The following is a 21,417-nucleotide window of genomic DNA, read 5'->3' on the forward strand; positions in this document are numbered from 1 at the left end:
TTAAAATTCAACTGGATCAGGGTTAGGGTTAGGGTTAGGGTTCGGGTTCGGGTTCGGGTTAGGGTTAGGGCATTAGAAAGGGTTAGGGTTAGGGTTCGGGTTAGGGTTAGGGTTAGGGCATTAGAAAGGGTTAGGGTTAGGGTTCGGGTTAGGGTTAGGGCATTAGAAAGGAGGGTGGAACCATTCAAATCAATGTGGAGGTTCTGGAAACAGGGTTAGGGTTAGGGTTAGGGCATTAGAAAGGAAAGGGTTAGGGTTAGGGTTAGGGTTAGAGTTAGAGTTAGAGGGGTTAGGGTTAGGGCATTAGAAAGGAAAGGGTTAGGGTTAGGGTTAGGGTTAGAGTTAGAGGGGTTAGGGTTAGGGCATTAGAAAGGATAGGGTTAGGGTTAGGGTATTAGCAAGGAGGGTGGAACCATTCAAATCAATGTGGAGGTTCTGGAAACAGGGTTAGGGTTAGGGTTAGGGCATTAGAAAGGAAAGGGTTAGGGTTAGGGTTAGGGTTAGAGTTAGAGGGGTTAGGGTTAGGGCATTAGAAAGGAAAGGGTTAGGGTTAGGGTTAGGGTTAGAGTTAGAGGGGTTAGGGTTAGGGCATTAGAAAGGATAGGGTTAGGGTTAGGGTTAGGGCATTAGAAAGGATAGGGTTAGGGTTAGGGCATTAGAAAGGATAGGGTTAGGGTTAGGGTTAGGGCATTAGAAAGGAGGCTGGAACCATTCAAATCAATGTGGAGGTTGTGGAAACAGGGTTAGGGTTAGGGTTAGGGTTAGGGCATTAGAAAGGGTTAGGGTTAGGGTTAGGGCATTAGAAAGGAGGGTGGAACCATTCAAATCAATGTGGAGGTTCTGGAAACAGGGTTAGGGTTAGGGTTAGGGTTAGGGCATTAGAAAGGGTTAGGGTTAGGGTTAGGGCATTAGAAAGGATAGGGTTAGCGTTAGGGTTAGGGCATTAGAAAGGGTTAGGGTTAGGGCATTAGAAAGGGTTAGGGTTAGGGTTAGGGCATTAGAATGGATAGGGCTAGGGTTATGGTTAGGGCATTAGAAAGGATAGGGTTAGGGTTAGGGTTTGGGTTAGAGGGGTTAGGGTTAGGGTTAGGGCATTAGAAAGTGTTAGGGTTAGGGTTAGGGCATTAGAAAGGGTTAGGGTTAGGGTTAGGGCATTAGAAAGGGTTAGGGTTAGGGTTAGGGCATTAGAAAGGGTTAGGGTTAGGGTTAGGGCATTAGAAAGGGAAAGGGTTAGGGTTAGGGTTAGGGCATTAGAAACGGTAAGGGTTAGGGTTAGGGCATTAGAAAGGAGGGTGGAACCATTCAAATCAATGTGGAGGTTCTGGAAACAGGGTTAGGGTTAGGGTTAGGGTTAGGGCATTAGAAAGGATAGGGTTAGGGTTAGGGTTAGGGTTAGGGCATTAGAAAGGGTTAGGGTTAGGGTTCGGGTTAGGGCATTAGAAAGGAGGGTGGAACCATTCAAATCAATGTGGAGGTTCTGGAAACAGGGTTAGGGTTAGGGTTAGGGTTAGGGCATTAGAAAGGGTTAGGGTTAGGGTTAGGGCATTAGAAAGGATAGGGTTAGGGCATTAGAAAGGGTTAGGGTTAGGGCATTAGAAAGGGTTAGGGTTAGGGTTCGGGCATTAGAAAGGATAGGGTTAGGGTTATGTTTAGGGCATTAGAAAGGATAGGGTTAGGGTTAGGGTTTGGGTTAGAGGGGTTAGGGTTAGGGTTAGGGTTAGGGCATTAGAAAGGGTTAGGGTTAGGGCATTAGAAAGGAGGGTGGAACCATTCAAATCTATGTGGAGGTTCTGGAAACACATGCAAAAGAGAATCGGAGAACTGGTCTAGAGAACGGTCTCAGTGGCTCCGCCTCCCAGAGTTTATAAAGGAGGGGGTCCAGAGCAGCAGCTCCTTCCAGCCCACATTGTGAAAGGACAAACCGCTCTATTAGACAACAGCCAGGAGGTCTCTGTCTGTCCCTATGTCCCCATGCTCGCACAAGGGACAAACGTCCACATTGCACACTGGCAATTTTGTTTTGTTTTGTTAGTTATTGATTTTATTTTGCAAATTTTTATGGGAAATTTTTTTAATTTGATTCACACAAAACAAACAACAAACTATACACATACAAAAGAATAGACTATTTAGATAGGGTTAGTCCACCACTAGTCTACCACTAGTCCACCACTAGTCTACCACTAGTCCACCACTCGTCCACCACTAGTCCACCACTAGTCCACCACTAGTCTACCACCAGTCCACCATCAGTCCATCTCTAGTCCACCACCAGTCTACCACCAGTCCACCACTAGTCCATCTCTAGTCCACCACCAGTCCACCACCAGTCCATCTCTAGTTCACCACTAGTCCACCACCAGTCCATCTCTGGTCCACCACCAGTCCATCTCTGGTCCACCACCAGTCCACAACTAGTCCACCACTAGTCCACCACTAGTCCACCACCAGTCCATCTCTGGTCCACCACCAGTCCACCAACAGTCCACCACTAGTCCACCACCAGTCCATCTCTAGTCCACCACTAGTCCACCACCAGTCCACCACAAGTCCATCTCTGGTCCACCACCAGTCCACCAACAGTCCACCACTAGTCCACCACTAGTCCATCACTAGTCTACCACTAGTCCACCACTAGTCTACCGCTAGTCCATCTCTAGTCCACCACCAGTCTACCACCAGTCCATCTCTAGTCCACCACCAGTCCACCACCAGTCCATCTCTAGTTTACCACTAGTCCACCACCAGTCCACCACCATTCCACCACCAGTCCACAACTAGTCCACCACCAGTCCATCTCTGGTCCACCACCAGTCCACCAACAGTCCACCACTAGTCCACCACCAGTCCACCACAAGTCCATCTCTGGTCCACCACCAGTCCACCAACAGTCCACCACTAGTCCACCACTAGTCCACCACTAGTCCATCTCTAGTCCATCACTAGTCTACCACTAGTCCACCACTAGTCTACCACTAGTCCATCTCTAGTCCACCACCAGTCTACCACCAGTCCATCTCTAGTCCACCACCAGTCCACCACCAGTCCATCTCTAGTTTACCACTAGTCCACCACCAGTCCACCACCATTCCACCACCAGTCCACAACTAGTCCACCACCAGTCCATCTCTGGTCCACCACCAGTCCACCAACAGTCCACCACTAGTCCACCACCAGTCCATCTCTAGTCCACCACTAGTCCACCACCAGTCTTCCACCAGTCCATCTCTTGTCCACCACTAGTCCACCACCAGTATATCTCTAGTCCACCACTAGTCCACCACCAGTCCACCCCCAGTCCATCTCTAGTCCACCACCAGTCCATCTCTAGTCCACCACTAGTCCGCCACCAGTCCACCACCAGTCCATCTCTAGTCCACCACCAGTCCACAACCAGTCCACCACTAGTCCATCACCAGTCCATCTCTAGTCCACCACCAGTCCACCACTAGTCCACCACCAGTCCACCACCAGTCCATCTCTAGTCCACCACTAGTCCACCACCAGTCCACCACCAGTCCATCTCTAGTCCACCACTAGTCCACCACCAGTCCACCCCCAGTCCATCTCTAGTCCACCACCAGTCCACCACTAGTCCACCACCAGTCCATCTCTAGTCCACCACTAGTCCATTTCTAGTCCACCACGAGTCCATCTCTAGTCCACCAGTCCACCACCAGTCCATCTCTAGTCCACCACCAGTCCACCACCAGTCCACCACTAGTCCACCACTAGTCCACCACCAGTCCATCTCTAGTCCACCACCAGTATATCTCTCTTCCACCACTAGTCCACCACCAGTCCATCTCTAGTCCACCACCAGTATATCTCTCTTCCACCACTAGTCCACCACCAGTCCATCTCTAGTCCACCACCAGTCCATCTCTAGTCCACCACTAGTCCACCACCAGTATAACTCTTGTCCACCACTAGTCCACCACCAGTCCATCTCTAGTCCACCACCAGTCCACCACCAGTCCATCTCTAGTCCACCCCCAGTCCATCTCTAGTCCACCCCCAGTCCATCTCTAGTCCACCACCAGTCCACCACCAGTCCATCTCTAGTCCACCACCAGTCCACCACCAGTCCACCACCAGTCCATCTCTAGTCCACCCCCAGTAACCACCAGTCCATCTCTAGTCCACCACCAGTCAATCTCTAGTCCACCACCGGTCCATCTCTAGTCCACCACCAGTCCATCTCTAGTCCACCTCTAGTCCACCACCAGTCCATCTCTAGTCCACCTCTAGTCCACCACCAGTCCACCACCAGTCCATCTCTAGTCCACCACCAGTCCACCACCAGTCTACCACCAGTCCACCACCAGTCCATCTCTAGTCCACCACCAGTCCACCACTAGTCCATCTCTAGTCCACCACCAGTCCATCTCTAGTCCACCTCTAGGTCACCACCAGTCAACCACCAGTCCATCTCTAGTCCACCTCTAGGTCACCACCAGTCAACCACCAGTCCATCTCTAGTCCACCACCAGTCCATCTCTAGTCCACCACCAGTCCACCACTAGTCCATCTCTAGTCCACCACTAGTCCACCACCAGTCCACCACTAGTCCACCACTAGTCCACCACCAGTCCATCTCTAGTCCACCACCAGTCCACCACTAGTCCACCACTAGTCCACCACCAGTCCATCTCTAGTCCACCACCAGTATATCTCTCTTCCACCACTAGTCCACCACCAGTCCATCTCTAGTCCACCACCAGTATATCTCTCTTCCACCACTAGTCCACCACCAGTCCATCTCTAGTCCACCACCAGTCCATCTCTAGTCCACCACTAGTCCACCACCAGTATATCTCTTGTCCACCACTAGTCCACCACCAGTCCATCTCTAGTCCACCACCAGTCCACCACCAGTCCATCTCTAGTCCACCCCCAGTCCATCTCTAGTCCACCACCAGTCCACCACCAGTCCATCTCTAGTCCACCACCAGTCCACCACCAGTCCATCTCTAGTCCACCACCAGTCCACCACCAGTCCACCACCAGTCCATCTCTAGTCCACCCCCAGTCCACCACCAGTCCATCTCTAGTCCACCACCAGTCAATCTCTAGTCCACCACCAGTCCATCTCTAGTCCACCACCAGTCCACCACCAGTCCATCTCTAGTCCACCACCAGTCCATCTCTAGTCCACCACCAGTCCACCACCAGTCCATCTCTAGTCCACCACCAGTCCACCACCAGTCTACCACCAGTCCACCACCAGTCCATCTCTAGTCCACCATCAGTCCACCACTAGTCCATCTCTAGTCCACCACTAGTCCACCACCAGTCCATCTCTAGTCCACCTCTAGGTCACCACCAGTCAACCACCAGTCCATCTCTAGTCCACCACCAGTCCATCTCTAGTCCACCACCAGTCCACCACTAGTCCATCTCTAGTCCACCACTAGTCCACCACCAGTCCACCACTAGTCCACCACTAGTCCACCACCAGTCCATCTCTAGTCCACCTCTAGTCTACCACCAGTCCATCTCTAGTCCACCACTAGTCCACCACTAGTCCACCTCTAGTTCACCACCAGTCTACCACCAGTCCACCACCAGTCCATCTCTAGTCCACCACCAGTCCATCTCTAGTCCACCAGTCTACCACTAGTCCACCACCAGTCCATCTCTAGTCCACCACCAGTCCATCTCTAGTCCACCAGTCTACCACTAGTCCACCACCAGTCCACCACCAGTCCACCACCAGTCCATCTCTAGTCCACCACCAGTCCATCTCTAGTCCACCTCTAGTCCACCACCAGTCCATCTTTAGTCCACCACCAGTCCACCACCAGTCCACCACCAGTCCATCTCTAGTCCACCACCAGTCCATCTCTAGTCCACCACCAGTCCACCACTAGTCCACCACCAGTCCATCTCTAGTCCACCACCAGTCCACCACCAGTCCACCACCAGTCTACCACCAGTCCACCACCAGTCCATCTCTAGTCCACCACTAGTCCGCCACCAGTCCACCACCAGTCCATCTCTAGTCCACCACCAGTCCACAACCAGTCCACCACTAGTCCATCACCAGTCCATCTCTAGTCCACCACCAGTCCACCACTAGTCCACCACCAGTCCACCACCAGTCCATCTCTAGTCCACCACTAGTCCACCACCAGTCCACCACCAGTCCATCTCTAGTCCACCACTAGTCCACCACCAGTCCACCCCCAGTCCATCTCTAGTCCACCACCAGTCCACCACTAGTCCACCACCAGTCCACCACCAGTCCATCTCTAGTCCACCACTAGTCCATTTCTAGTCCACCACGATTCCATCTCTAGTCCACCAGTCCACCACCAGTCCATCTCTAGTCCACCACCAGTCCACCACCAGTCCACCACTAGTCCACCACTAGTCCACCACCAGTATATCTCTTGTCCACCACTAGTCCACCACCAGTCCATCTCTAGTCCACCACCAGTCCACCACCAGTCCATCTCTAGTCCACCCCCAGTCCATCTCTAGTCCACCACCAGTCCACCACCAGTCCATCTCTAGTCCACCACCAGTCCACCACCAGTCCACCACCAGTCCATCTCTAGTCCACCCCCAGTCCACCACCAGTCCATCTCTAGTCCACCACCAGTCAATCTCTAGTCCACCACCAGTCCATCTCTAGTCCACCACCAGTCCACCACCAGTCCATCTCTAGTCCACCTCTAGTCCACCACCAGTCCACCACTAGTCCACCACTAGTCCACCACCAGTCCATCTCTAGTCCACCACCAGTCCACCACCAGTCCATCTCTAGTCCACCACCAGTCCACCACCAGTCTACCACCAGTCCACCACCAGTCTACCACCAGTCCACCACCAGTCCATTTCTAGTCCACCACCAGTCCACCACTAGTCCATCTCTAGTCCACCACTAGTCCACCACCAGTCCATCTCTAGTCCACCACCAGTCCATCTCTAGTCCACCACCAGTCCACCACTAGTCCATCTCTAGTCCACCACTAGTCCACCACCAGTCCACCACTAGTCCACCACCAGTCCATCTCTAGTCCACCACCAGTCCACCACTAGTCCACCACTAGTCCACCACCAGTCCATCTCTAGTCCACCACCAGTATATCTCTCTTCCACCACTAGTCCACCACCAGTCCATCTCTAGTCCACCACCAGTATATCTCTCTTCCACCACTAGTCCACCACCAGTCCATCTCTAGTCCACCACCAGTCCATCTCTAGTCGACCACTAGTCCACCACCAGTATATCTCTTGTCCACCACTAGTCCACCACCAGTCCATCTCTAGTCCACCACCAGTCCACCACTAGTCCATCTCTAGTCCACCACTAGTCCACCACCAGTCCATCTCTAGTCCACCTCTAGTCTACCACCAGTCCATCTCTAGTCCACCACTAGTCCACCACTAGTCCACCTCTAGTTCACCACCAGTCTACCACCAGTCCACCACCAGTCCATCTCTAGTCCACCACCAGTCCATCTCTAGTCCACCAGTCTACCACTAGTCCACCACCAGTCCATCTCTAGTCCACCACCAGTCCATCTCTAGTCCACCAGTCTACCACTAGTCCACCACCAGTCCACCACCAGTCCATCTCTAGTCCACCACCAGTCCATCTCTAGTCCACCACCAGTCCATCTCTAGTCCACCTCTAGTCCACCACCAGTCCACCACTAGTCCACCACCAGTCCATCTCTAGTCCACCACCAGTCCACCACTAGTCCACCACCAGTCCATCTCTAGTCCACCACCAGTCCACCACCAGTCCACCACCAGTCTACCACCAGTCCACCACCAGTCCATCTCTAGTCCACCACCAGTCCATCTCTAGTCCACCACCAGTCCACCACTAGTCCATCTCTAGTCCACCACCAGTCCACCACTAGTCCACCACTAGTCCACCACCAGTCCATCTCTAGTCCACCTCTAGTCCACCACTAGTCTACCACCAGTCCATCTCTAGTCCACCACTAGTCCATCTCTAGTCCACCACCAGTCCACCTCTAGTCCACCACCAGTCTACCACTAGTCCACCACCAGTCCATCTCTAGTCCACCACCAGTCCATCTCTAGTCCACCACCAGTCCATCTCTAGTCCACCTCTAGTCCACCACCAGTCTACCACAAGTCCACCACCAGTCCATCTCTAGTCCACCACCAGTCCATCTCTAGTCCACCACCAGTCTACCACTAGTCCACCACCAGTCTACCACTAGTCCACCACCAGTCCATCTCTAGTCCATCTCTAGTCCACCAGTCTACCACTAGTCCACCACCAGTCTACCACTAGTCCACCACCAGTCCATCTCTAGTCCACCACCAGTCCCTCTCTAGTCCACCACCAGTCCATCTCTAGTCCACCACCAGTCCATCTCTAGTCCACCACCAGTCTACCACTAGTCCACCACCAGTCCATCTCTAGTCCACCACCAGTCTACCACTAGTCCACCACCAGTCTACCACTAGTCCACCACCAGTCCATCTCTAGTCCACCACCAGTCCCTCTCTAGTCCACCACCAGTCCATCTCTAGTCCACCACCAGTCCCTCTCTAGTCCACCACTAGTCCATCTCTAGTCCACCACCAGTCCATCTCTAGTCCACCACCAGTCCCTCTCTAGTCCACCACCAGTCCATCTCTAGTCCACCACCAGTCTACCACTAGTCCACCACCAGTCCATCTCTAGTCCACCACCAGTCTACCACTAGTCCACCACCAGTCTACCACTAGTCCACCACCAGTCCATCTCTAGTCCACCACTAGTCCATCTCTAGTCCACCACCAGTCCATCTCTAGTCCACCTCTAGTCCACCACCAGTCCATCTCTAGTCCACCACTAGTCCACCACTAGTCCACCTCTAGTTCACCACCAGTCTACCACCAGTCCACCACCAGTCCATCTCTAGTCCACCACCAGTCCCTCTCTAGTCCACCACCAGTCCATCTCTAGTCCACCACCAGTCTACCACTAGTCCACCACCAGTCCATCTCTAGTCCACCACCAGTCTACCACTAGTCCACCACCAGTCTACCACTAGTCCACCACCAGTCCATCTCTAGTCCACCACTAGTCCACCACTAGTCCATCTCTAGTCCACCACCAGTCCATCTCTAGTCCACCTCTAGTCCACCACCAGTCCATCTCTAGTCCACCACCAGTCCCTCTCTAGTCCACCACCAGTCCATCTCTAGTCCACCACCAGTCTACCACTAGTCCACCACCAGTCCATCTCTAGTCCACCACCAGTCTACCACTAGTCCACCACCAGTCTACCACTAGTCCACCACCAGTCCATCTCTAGTCCACCACCAGTCTACCACCAGTCCACCACCAGTCTACCACTAGTCCACCACCAGTCTACCACTAGTCCACCACCAGTCTACCACTAGTCCACCACCAGTCCATCTCTAGTCCACCACCAGTCCATCTCTAGTCCACCAGTCTACCACTAGTCCACCACCAGTCCACCACCAGTCCATCTCTAGTCCACCACCAGTCCATCTCTAGTCCACCACCAGTCCATCTCTAGTCCACCTCTAGTCCACCACCAGTCCACCACTAGTCCACCACCAGTCCATCTCTAGTCCACCACCAGTCCACCACCAGTCCACCACCAGTCCATCTCTAGTCCACCACCAGTCCATCTCTAGTCCACCACCAGTCCACCACTAGTCCACCACCAGTCCATCTCTAGTCCACCACCAGTCCACCACCAGTCCACCACCAGTCTACCACCAGTCCACCACCAGTCCATCTCTAGTCCACCACCAGTCCATCTCTAGTCCACCACCAGTCCACCACTAGTCCATCTCTAGTCCACCACCAGTCCACCACTAGTCCACCACTAGTCCACCACCAGTCCATCTCTAGTCCACCTCTAGTCCACCACTAGTCTACCACCAGTCCATCTCTAGTCCACCACTAGTCCATCTCTAGTCCACCACCAGTCCACCTCTAGTCCACCACCAGTCTACCACTAGTCCACCACCAGTCCATCTCTAGTCCACCACCAGTCCATCTCTAGTCCACCACCAGTCCATCTCTAGTCCACCTCTAGTCCACCACCAGTCTACCACAAGTCCACCACCAGTCCATCTCTAGTCCACCACCAGTCCATCTCTAGTCCACCACCAGTCTACCACTAGTCCACCACCAGTCTACCACTAGTCCACCACCAGTCCATCTCTAGTCCATCTCTAGTCCACCAGTCTACTACTAGTCCACCACCAGTCTACCACTAGTCCACCACCAGTCCATCTCTAGTCCACCACCAGTCCCTCTCTAGTCCACCACCAGTCCATCTCTAGTCCACCACCAGTCCATCTCTAGTCCACCACCAGTCTACCACTAGTCCACCACCAGTCCATCTCTAGTCCACCACCAGTCTACCACTAGTCCACCACCAGTCTACCACTAGTCCACCACCAGTCCATCTCTAGTCCACCACCAGTCCCTCTCTAGTCCACCACCAGTCCATCTCTAGTCCACCACCAGTCCCTCTCTAGTCCACCACTAGTCCATCTCTAGTCCACCACCAGTCCATCTCTAGTCCACCACCAGTCCCTCTCTAGTCCACCACCAGTCCATCTCTAGTCCACCACCAGTCTACCACTAGTCCACCACCAGTCCATCTCTAGTCCACCACCAGTCTACCACTAGTCCACCACCAGTCTACCACTAGTCCACCACCAGTCCATCTCTAGTCCACCACTAGTCCATCTCTAGTCCACCACCAGTCCATCTCTAGTCCACCTCTAGTCCACCACCAGTCCATCTCTAGTCCACCACTAGTCCACCACTAGTCCACCTCTAGTTCACCACCAGTCTACCACCAGTCCACCACCAGTCCATCTCTAGTCCACCACCAGTCCCTCTCTAGTCCACCACCAGTCCATCTCTAGTCCACCACCAGTCTACCACTAGTCCACCACCAGTCCATCTCTAGTCCACCACCAGTCTACCACTAGTCCACCACCAGTCTACCACTAGTCCACCACCAGTCCATCTCTAGTCCACCACTAGTCCACCACTAGTCCATCTCTAGTCCACCACCAGTCCATCTCTAGTCCACCTCTAGTCCACCACCAGTCCATCTCTAGTCCACCACCAGTCCCTCTCTAGTCCACCACCAGTCCATCTCTAGTCCACCACCAGTCTACCACTAGTCCACCACCAGTCCATCTCTAGTCCACCACCAGTCTACCACTAGTCCACCACCAGTCTACCACTAGTCCACCACCAGTCCATCTCTAGTCCACCACCAGTCTACCACCAGTCCACCACCAGTCTACCACTAGTCCACCACCAGTCTACCACTAGTCCACCACCAGTCTACCACCAGTCCACCACCAGTCTACCACTAGTCCATCTCTAGTCCACCTCTAGTCCACCACCAGTCCATCTCTAGTCCACCTCTAGTCCACCACCAGTCCATCTCTAGTCCACCACCAGTCCATCTCTAGTCCACCACCAGTCTACCACTAGTCCACCACCAGTCTACCACTAGTCCACCACCAGTCCATCTCTAGTCCACCACCAGTCCCTCTCTAGTCCACCACTAGTCCAACCCTGTTTCATTTTAGCACCTAAGGATGAACTTCAGCAGTGAAGTGAACTTGAAAATGATATAATTTTTTAAAAGATAAAGAAAAAAGAAGGTGATGGATTTCATTAATTCATATCAGTATAAAATCATTATCTTCATCATGTGTCCTTTTCACAGCATTAAAGTTTATTGTTCAATAGAAATGAGCAGTAATAAGGGAATAACATTCAATATAATTTCAGTTTTCTCATATTTGAGTGGAGAATCAAATGTTGTCTGAACTATAAGTGGAGCTCGTCTAGTCTTTTGACTGGTTTACATGAAGACTATTACATGACAAGGAAGGACTGTATAATGCAGTCCATACTATGAACGACCACTGGATGTCACTGTATGACAAGAGAATGCTCCTCCAGTCATATTAATTATAGTTTCTCTCTGTCTCTCGCCCTGTCAGCCCGGGACACATCCCATACTGCCGTGATCATTATGCAGACTCCCACTGTGAAGTGGGATGCGACAGCGCCCCCTGTGGCTGGGATGGCGGTGACTGCCTCAAACAGCAGAACTTGTTGTGGGCCAAAGGCACCCTTGTCCTCCACACCAGCGTCCCACTGCAGCGCTCCACCTTCACCAACACCTCCCTCCTCTGGGCGCTCAGCGTCCTGCTGCAGGCGCCCCTCAGGCTGCGGGGAGCCGTGCCCCTCGCCGCCAGCAGGGACTTGTTCCACTTCAACCCCCAGGAGCTGGAGGACCTGCTGGCCCAGGTGCCACCGGCTGACTCCAACGGGTCGGTACCACCTACACTCCATCTATACAAATGCAATGACATTAATGATTACGTATATAAATTGAATAAATGAAATTAATGCAGAGCTTGAAAGAGCAAATTCTAAGTAATTACATACCGACTAAGTAAGTAAGGGTGAGTTCATCGAGTAAGTAATGAAGTGAATATGTATATATATATATAGTTACTGAAGTAATTTATTCAGTGAATCACCCAAATAAAAAGATGATCCAGGACAGTGAGAATTCTGACTGAAGTGGAAGCAACTAAATATTCACATGAATATAGAAATGATCAAGTTAATAATCTTCATTATAAAACTTTTCCACCTCTTGAGCAGCTCATCACATTCACACACCAGCAGGTGGCGCCATACAGAGCTCAGACCATCCACTGCAAGCAGTTTAACATTCCGTGTCTTGCTCAAGGACATGTGGACGATGGGGAATCAAACCTGCAACCTTCCATGAGACGACTGCTCACTCGACTGAGCTTCAGCTGCTCTACCAAAGAGCCTCAGATGCTCTACCAACCGAGCCTTGGCCGCCCTACCAATGGAGCCTCAGACGCTTTACCAACCTGCCCCAGATGCTCTACCAACCGAGCCTCAGCCGCTCTACCAAAGAGCCTGAGTTGCTCTAGTAACCAAGACTCAGCCGCTCTACCATAGAGCCTCAGATGCTTTACCAACCTGCCCCAGATGCTCTACCAACCGAGCCTCAGCCGCTCTACCAAAGAGCCTGAGTTGCTCTAGTAACCAAGACTCAGCCGCTCTACTATAGAGCCCCAGATGCTCTACCAACCGAGCTTTGGCCGCCCTACCAACTGAGCCTTGGCCACTCTACCAAAGAGCCCCAGATGCTCTACCAACCGAGCCTCAGCCGCTCTACCATAGAGCCTCAGATGCTCAACCGACATTGCCTTAGATACTCTACCTACTAAGCCTCAGCCGCTCTACCAAATAAGCCTCTGCGCTCTACCTACTGAGCCTCTGCGATCCAAAAATGTTTTCATTTCTAGTTGTGATGTTTCCAACAGCCGTTGAAAGAAAGTGGAACATTTCTGATCTTAGAATCTGTAAAGAGTGACGATGACTTCCAAACTAAAACGATGAAGAAAACCCAGCGAGGCTGGAAGGTTTTCACTTCCTGTGGAAACAGATTAGGTGTCGGCAGATTATTTAATGGGATTATGGTGAAAGTGAGTTTGGACAGTGGAATGAAACAGACTGGTGTCTCTGTCTCTCAGCTCGCTGCTCTTCCTCCAAGTGGACAACCGGCCGTGCTCCCGCCCGCCCTCCTTCTGCTTCCCCTACGCCACCGAGGCCGCCAGCTTCCTGCGCGCAGTGCTTCAGCTGAGGCCCCCCTCCTTCCTCAGACCCCCCCAGCTCAAGGCCGTCATCAGCGTCAGGGGTGTCCGCCAGGAAATAGGAAGCCGAGAGGAGGAAGTCTTCAAACAGGAAGTCAGAGGTAGGCTTGCGTGTCCTGACACACACACACACACACACACACACACACACACACACACACACACACACACACACACACACACACACACACACACACACAGTAGAGTCTATCTGTTAAATTCAATATTCAATTCAACTTTATTCATATGTCATTTCAAGACACTTGAACCGGCTCAGGAGGGCGAGAGAAGCTTCTGTACCCCAGTAGCCCCATTTAATGTGTTTATAAAGAGAAACTACGTGTTCATAAAGAGAAACTACGTGTTCATAAAGAGAAACTACGTGTTCATAAAGAGAAACTACGTGTTCATAAAGAGAAACTACGTGTTTATAAAGAGAAACTACGTGTTCATAAAGAGAAACTACGTGTTCATAAAGAGAAACTACGTGTTCATAAAGAGAAACTACGTGTTTATAAAGAGAAACTACGTGTTCATAAAGAGAAACTACGTGTTCATAAAGAGAAACTACGTGTTTATAAAGAGAAACTACGTGTTTATAAAGAGAAACTACGTGTTCATAAAGAGAAACTACGTGTTCATAAAGAGAAACTACGTGTTTATAAAGAGAAACTACGTGTTCATAAAGAGAAACTACGTGTTTATAAAGAGAAACTACGTGTTTATAAAGAGAAGCCTAATATGTTAGGACAAAGAATCCATTAAATTAAAAAGAATGAAAAGTATCTTCAGGTGGGAGTTCAGGTTGATCAATCGATTGATCATCTTGTCAATCAAGAGAGTGATCTTCAGGTTGATTAATCAATTGATCCTCAGATCGATCAATAGAATAAAACATCAAGCTACAAAAACAGCAGATCAGGACAGTCAGTCTCAGACAAGAAATCTGTCCATTGAGCCGCTCTGTTTGAGATCTCAGCGAGGACAATTTATTGATGCGATCCAGGACCTGGTGATCAGACGAGATGAGACGAGAGGAGACGAGACGAGACGAGAAGACATGAGATGAGATGAACTGAGAGATAAGACAAGACGAACCAAGACGAGAAGAGACAAGATGAACCGAGAGACGAGACAAGACAAACCGAGAAGAGAAGACATGAGATTAGATGAACCGAGAGACGAGATGAGACGAAATTAACCGAGAGCCAAGAAAAGACGAGATGAACCGAGAGACGAGACAAGACGAACCAAGAGACGAGAAGAGAAGAACCGAGAGACAAGAGGAGACACCCCGAGAGACTAGACGAAATGAGATGAATCCAGAGACAAGATGAGATGAACCAAACTGAGACGAACCGAGATGAACCGAGACGAACTCAGACAAGACCAACAGAGAGACGAACCGAGATGAACCAAGAGACAGACTGAGAGAGAAATCGAGAGATGAAACAAGAGACGACCCGAGACGAGACAAACCGAGAGACAAACTGAGATAAGACAAAATGAGACGAGCCAAACGGAGAGACAAACTGAGATCAGACAAGATGAGATGAGAAGAACCAAGAGACGAGAGGAGACAACCCAAGAGACTAGCCGAAATGAGACCAACCGAGAGACGAGACGAAATGAGACCAACCCAAAGACAAGACGAGATTAACCAAACCGAGACGAACTGAGACGAGACCAACAGAGAGACGAGACGAGATGAACCGAGAGACAAACTGAGATAAGATAAGATGAGATAAGATGAGCCAAGAGACGAGACGAACCGAGAGATGAACCAAGAGATTAGACGAGATGAGATGAACCGAGAGACGAAACAAGACGATATGAACTGAGAGATGAGACGAGATGAGATGAACCAAGATGAGACGAACCGAGCGACGAGACAATAGATGATAGACAAGACGAGACGAACCGAGAGACGAACCGAGAGACGAACCGAGAGATGAACCGAGAGACGAACCGAGAGATGAACCGAGAGACGAACCGAGAGATGAACCGAGAGACGAAACGAGAGATGAACCGAGAGATGAACCGAGAGACGAACCGAGAGACGAACTGAAATATGAACCGAGAGACGAGATGAACCGAGACGAGACGATAGTCGAGACGAGACAAACCGATAAATGAACCGAGAGATGAACTGAGAGATGAGACAAGACAAACCAAAAGACAAGATGAGACAAACCGAGACGAACCAAGAGAAGACCTGAGAGACAAACCAAGAGACGAGATGAGACCAACCTGAGAGACAACATTAACCAAGAGAAGAACCGAAAGACGAACCGAGAGACAAACCGAGAGATGAGACAAACCAAGAGACGTGATGAGATGAGCTGAGAAGAGACGGACCGAGAGACCAGACGAGCGATGAACCCAGAGACGAGATGAGAGACAAGACAAGATGAGAGACGAACCAAGAGACGAGACGAGATGAACCGAGAGACAAGATGAACTAAGAGATGAGACGAGACCAACCGAGAGACGAGACCAACCGAGAGATGAAACGAGAGATGAAACGAGAGACGAGACAAGACAAACTGAAAGACGAGACAAACCGAGACACGAGAGACGAGGTATTATTAATCCCACATGAGGAAATTCAGTCATCACAACAGCTCTACGTTGCACAGATGCTAAAATACAGGATAGTTGCAATCAAGATTTCTATATATATATTTACCTGCTAACTCCCCTTAATGAGGACAACCTGCCTGACGAGGACAAGAGACAGGTTCTCCTGGTAAGTTTCAACTTGAGCGACACTGAAACGGCCAAAATACCTGGACTGGACCTGATTATTGGAATATTCAGACGTTGTGGCGTCAGGAGATTAGGTGGAGATCTGAACATTTGCCGCATCCCCGGGTGGTGTAGTGGAGGGGAGTGGGAGGGGAGGTGGGGAGAAGTAGCGGAAGTGAGGTGGGGGTGAGATGGAGGTGAGGTGGGGGGTTGTAGTGGAGGTGAGATAGGGGGTGTAATGGAGGTGAGGTGAAGGGGAGGTGGAGGTGAGGTGGGGGGTTGTAGTGGAGGTGAGATAGGGGGTGTAATGGAGGTGAGGTGAAGGGGAGGTGGAGGTGAGGTGGGGTGAGCTGGAGGTGAGATGAAGGTGAGGTGGGGGGTGTAGTGGAGGTGAGGTTGAGGTGGGGGGGGTGATATGGAGGTGAGGTGGGGTGGAGGTTGTAGTGGAGATGAGGTGGGGGAGGTAAAGGTGAGGTGGAGGTGAGGTTGGGGAGGTAAAGGTGAGGTGGAGGTGAGGTTGGGGAGGTAAAGGTGAGATGGAGGTGAGGTTGGGGGCTGTAGTGGAGGTTAGGTGGAGGTTAGGTGGAGGTGGGGGTGAGCTGGAGGTGAGATGGGGGGTTGTAGTGGAGGTGAGGTGGGGGAGGTAAAGGTGAGGTGGAGGTGAGGTTGGGGAGGTAAAGGTGAGGTGGAGGTGAGGTTGGGGGCTGTAGTGGAGGTTAGGTGGAGGTGGGGGTGAGATGGAGGGGGGGAACGGCAGGGAGTTTGAGGGGTTGCGGTTGGGATGCCCAGCCACTGAAAATCATACTGATTAGCTACATTTGTAATTTTACTACTACTACTACTAGTACTACTACTACTACGAACTGTAACAACAACTGTATTTATGAAACAGAAGCTTTGTTTTTATACCGTATTCCTTTGTGGATATCTTTAGTGGATGGGATCAATGTTTCTAACGTTCAGGTTCATTCAGTTCAAAAAGTTTCTCTCTTATAAAAGAAACATTTATATTTCATTTAGCTCATAATTGTCATAATAAGTAAATGCAGATCTAAAAAACTACTTACACTATTGGAGCAGTCTCACAGAGCAGTAAGGTTAGTAGCAGCAATCTCACAGAGCAGTAAGGTTAGTAGCAGCAGTCTCACAGAGCAGTAAGGTTAGTAGCAGCAGTCTCACAGAGCAGTAAGGTTAGTAGCAGCAATCTCACAGAGCAGTAAGGTTAGTAGCAGCAATCTCACAGAGCAGTAAGGTTAGTAGCAGCAGTCTCACAGAGCAGTAAGGTTAGTAGCAGCAATCTCACAGAGCAGTAAGGTTAGTAGCAGCAATCTCACAGAGCAGTAAGGTTAGTAGCAGCAGTCTCACAGAGCAGTAAGGTTAGTAGCAGCAATCTCACAGAGCAGTAAGGTTCCCAGCAGCAATCTCACAGAGCAGTAAGGTTCCCAGCAGCAGTCTCACAGAGCAGTAAGGTTAGTAGCAGCAATCTCACAGAGCAGTAAGGTTAGTAGCAGCAATCTCACAGAGCAGTAAGGTTAGTAGCAGCAATCTCACAGAGCAGTAAGGTTAGTAGCAGCAGTCTCACAGAGCAGTAAGGTTAGTAGCAGCAATCTCACAGAGCAGTAAGGTTCCCAGCAGCAATCTCACAGAGCAGTAAGGTTCCCAGCAGCAGTCTCACAGAGCAGTAAGGTTAGTAGCAGCAATCTCACAGAGCAGTAAGGTTAGTAGCAGCAATCTCACAGAGCAGTAAGGTTAGTAGCAGCAGTCTCACAGAGCAGTAAGGTTAGTAGCAGCAATCTCACAGAGCAGTAAGGTTAGTAGCAGCAATCTCACAGAGCAGTAAGGTTAGTAGCAGCAGTCTCACAGAGCAGTAAGGTTAGTAGCAGCAATCTCACAGAGCAGTAAGGTTCCCAGCAGCAATCTCACAGAGCAGTAAGGTTCCCAGCAGCAGTCTCACAGAGCAGTAAGGTTAGTAGCAGCAATCTCACAGAGCAGTAAGGTTCCCAGCAGCAATCTCACAGAGCAGTAAGGTTCCCAGCAGCAGTCTCACAGAGCAGTAAGGTTAGTAGCAGCAATCTCACAGAGCAGTAAGGTTCCCAGCAGCAGTCTCACAGAGCAGTAAGGTTCCCAGCAGCAATCTCACAGAGCAGTAAGGTTCCCAGCAGCAGTCTCACAGAGCAGTAAGGTTCCCAGCAGCAGTCTCACAGAGCAGTAAGGTTAGTAGCAGCAATCTCACAGAGCAGTAAGGTTAGTAGCAGCAATCTCACAGAGCAGTAAGGTTAGTAGCAGCAGTCTCACAGAGCAGTAAGGTTAGTAGCAGCAATCTCACAGAGCAGTAAGGTTAGTAGCAGCAGTCTCACAGAGCAGTAAGGTTAGTAGCAGCAATCTCACAGAGCAGTAAGGTTCCCAGCAGCAATCTCACAGAGCAGTAAGGTTCCCAGCAGCAGTCTCACAGAGCAGTAAGGTTAGTAGCAGCAATCTCACAGAGCAGTAAGGTTCCCAGCAGCAATCTCACAGAGCAGTAAGGTTAGTAGCAGCAGTCTCACAGAGCAGTAAGGTTCCCAGCAGCAATCTCACAGAGCAGTAAGGTTCCCAGCAGCAGTCTCACAGAGCAGTAAGGTTAGTAGCAGCAATCTCACAGAGCAGTGAGGTTAGTAGCAGCAGTCTCACAGAGAAGTGAGGTTCCCAGCAGCAGTCTCACAGAGCAGTAAGGTTCCCAGCAGCAGTCTCACAGAGCAGTAAGGTTAGTAGCAGCAGTCTCACAGAGCAGTAAGGTTAGTAGCAGCAATCTCACAGAGCAGTAAGGTTCCCAGCAGCAGTCTCACAGAGCAGTAAGGTTAGTAGCAGCAATCTCACAGAGCAGTAAGGTTCCCAGCAGCAGTCTCACAGAGCAGTAAGGTTCCCAGCAGCAATCTCACAGAGCAGTAAGGTTCCCAGCAGCAATCTCACAGAGAAGTGAGGTTCCCAGCAGCAGTCTCACAGAGCAGTAAGGTTCCCAGCAGCAGTCTCACAGAGCAGTAAGGTTAGTAGCAGCAGTCTCACAGAGCAGTAAGGTTAGTAGCAGTAGTCTCACAGAGCAGTAAGGTTAGTAGCAGCAGTCTCACAGAGCAGTAAGGTTAGTAGCAGCAATCTCACAGAGCAGTAAGGTTCCCAGCAGCAGTCTCACAGAGCAGTAAGGTTAGTAGCAGCAATCTCACAGAGCAGTAAGGTTCCCAGCAGCAGTCTCACAGAGCAGTAAGGTTCCCAGCAGCAGTCTCACAGAGCAGTAAGGTTAGTAGCAGCAGTCTCACAGAGCAGTAAGGTTCCCAGCAGCAATCTCACAGAGCAGTAAGGTTCCCAGCAGCAGTCTCACAGAGCAGTAAGGTTAGTAGCAGCAATCTCACAGAGCAGTGAGGTTAGTAGCAGCAATCTCACAGAGAAGTGAGGTTCCCAGCAGCAGTCTCACAGAGCAGTAAGGTTAGTAGCAGCAATCTCACAGAGCAGTAAGGTTCCCAGCAGCAGTCTCACAGAGCAGTAAGGTTAGTAGCAGCAATCTCACAGAGCAGTAAGGTTCCCAGCAGCAGTCTCACAGAGCAGTAAGGTTCCCAGCAGCAGTCTCACAGAGCAGTAAGGTTCCCAGCAGCAGTCTCACAGAGCAGTAAGGTTCCCAGCAGCAGTCTCACAGAGCAGTAAGGTTAGTAGCAGCAGTCTCACAGAGCAGTAAGGTTCCCAGCAGCAGTCTCACAGAGCAGTGTGCTGTCGTCTCTGTCTTCTGCTCTACAGAGCCCCCTCCGGCCTGGCTGTGGGCCGTGGTAGCCACTGCCATTGCTCTGCTGCTGGCCTTGCCCCTGGCGGTGTTCCTGGTGGTGAGGAGGGTGAGGCGGCGGCGGCGGGCCGAGAGGGAAGGGAACCACCGGGCCAGCCCCCGGTCCAAACCATCCGACAGCGACGGGAACGGCAAAGCCAAAGCCTGGATATCCATGTCTCAAGTGTCTCACCGTGACCAGAGAGTCAGGACCAGCAGAGACAAGGACAGACTCAGCCTGAAGAAGAAGAAGAAAGCCAAGGAGGCGGAGAAGAGGAGACGCAGGGAACCTCTGGGGGAGGACGCCATTCGAATGAGGTGAGTGAAACATCCAGTCTTGAAAGTGGTGTCGTATAACGTGTCTTATCTGGTGTCGTATAACGTGTCTTATCTGGTGTCGTATAACGTGTCTTATCTGGTGTCGTATAACGTGTCTTATCATCTGGTGTCGTATAACGTGTCTAATCTGGTGTCGTATAACGTGTCTTATCTGGTGTCGTATAACGTGTCTTATCTGGTGTCGTATAACGTGTCTTATCTGGTGTCGTATAACGTGTCTTATCTGGTGTCGTATAACGTGTCTAATCATCTGGTGTCGTATAACGTGTCTTATCTGGTGTCGTATAACGTGTCTTATCTGGTGTCGTATAACGTGTCTTATCTGGTGTCGTATAACGTGTCTTATCTGGTGTCGTATAACGTTTCTTATCTGGTGTCGTATAACGTGTCTTATCTGGTGTCGTATAACGTGTCTTATCTGGTGTCGTATAACGTGTCTAATCTGGTGTCGTATAACGTGTCTTATCTGGTGTCGTATAACATGTCTTCTCTGGTGTCGTATAATGTGTCTTATCATCTGGTGGTGTATAACGTGTCTTATCTGGTGTCGTATAACGTGTCTTATCATCTGGTGGTGTATAACGTGTCTTATCATCTGGTGTCGTATAACGTGTCTTATCTGGTGTCGTATAACGTGTCTTTTCATCTGGTGTCGTATAACGTGTCTTATCTGGTGTCGTATAACGTGTCTAATCATCTGGTGTCGTATAACGTGTCTTATCTGGTGTCGTATAACGTTTCTTATCTGGTGTCGTATAACGTGTCTTCTCTGGTGTCGTATAACGTGTCTTATCATCTGGTGGTGTATAACGTGTCTTATCTGGTGTCGTATAACGTGTCTTATCATCTGGTGG

At 50.7% G+C, this 21,417-nt stretch overlaps 1 protein-coding gene across 1 annotated transcript in view; it reads left to right on the plus strand.

The window, feature by feature from the left end:
• Nucleotides 1-21,417, plus strand: part of notchl (notch receptor, like) — a 39,588-nt gene that overhangs the window by 1,864 nt on the left and 16,307 nt on the right. Inside the window, exons 3-5 of the mRNA XM_080471330.1 lie at nt 11,995-12,327; nt 13,576-13,796; nt 20,203-20,542. Of these exons, the coding sequence (XP_080327456.1) occupies nt 11,995-12,327; nt 13,576-13,796; nt 20,203-20,542 (894 nt within the window). The remainder of the gene's footprint in view (nt 1-11,994; nt 12,328-13,575; nt 13,797-20,202; nt 20,543-21,417) is intronic.

This window comes from Lipophrys pholis (genome assembly GCF_963383615.2).
Source record: "Lipophrys pholis genome assembly, chromosome: 9".
In the NCBI taxonomy this organism is placed as follows: Eukaryota; Metazoa; Chordata; class Actinopteri; order Blenniiformes; family Blenniidae; genus Lipophrys; species Lipophrys pholis.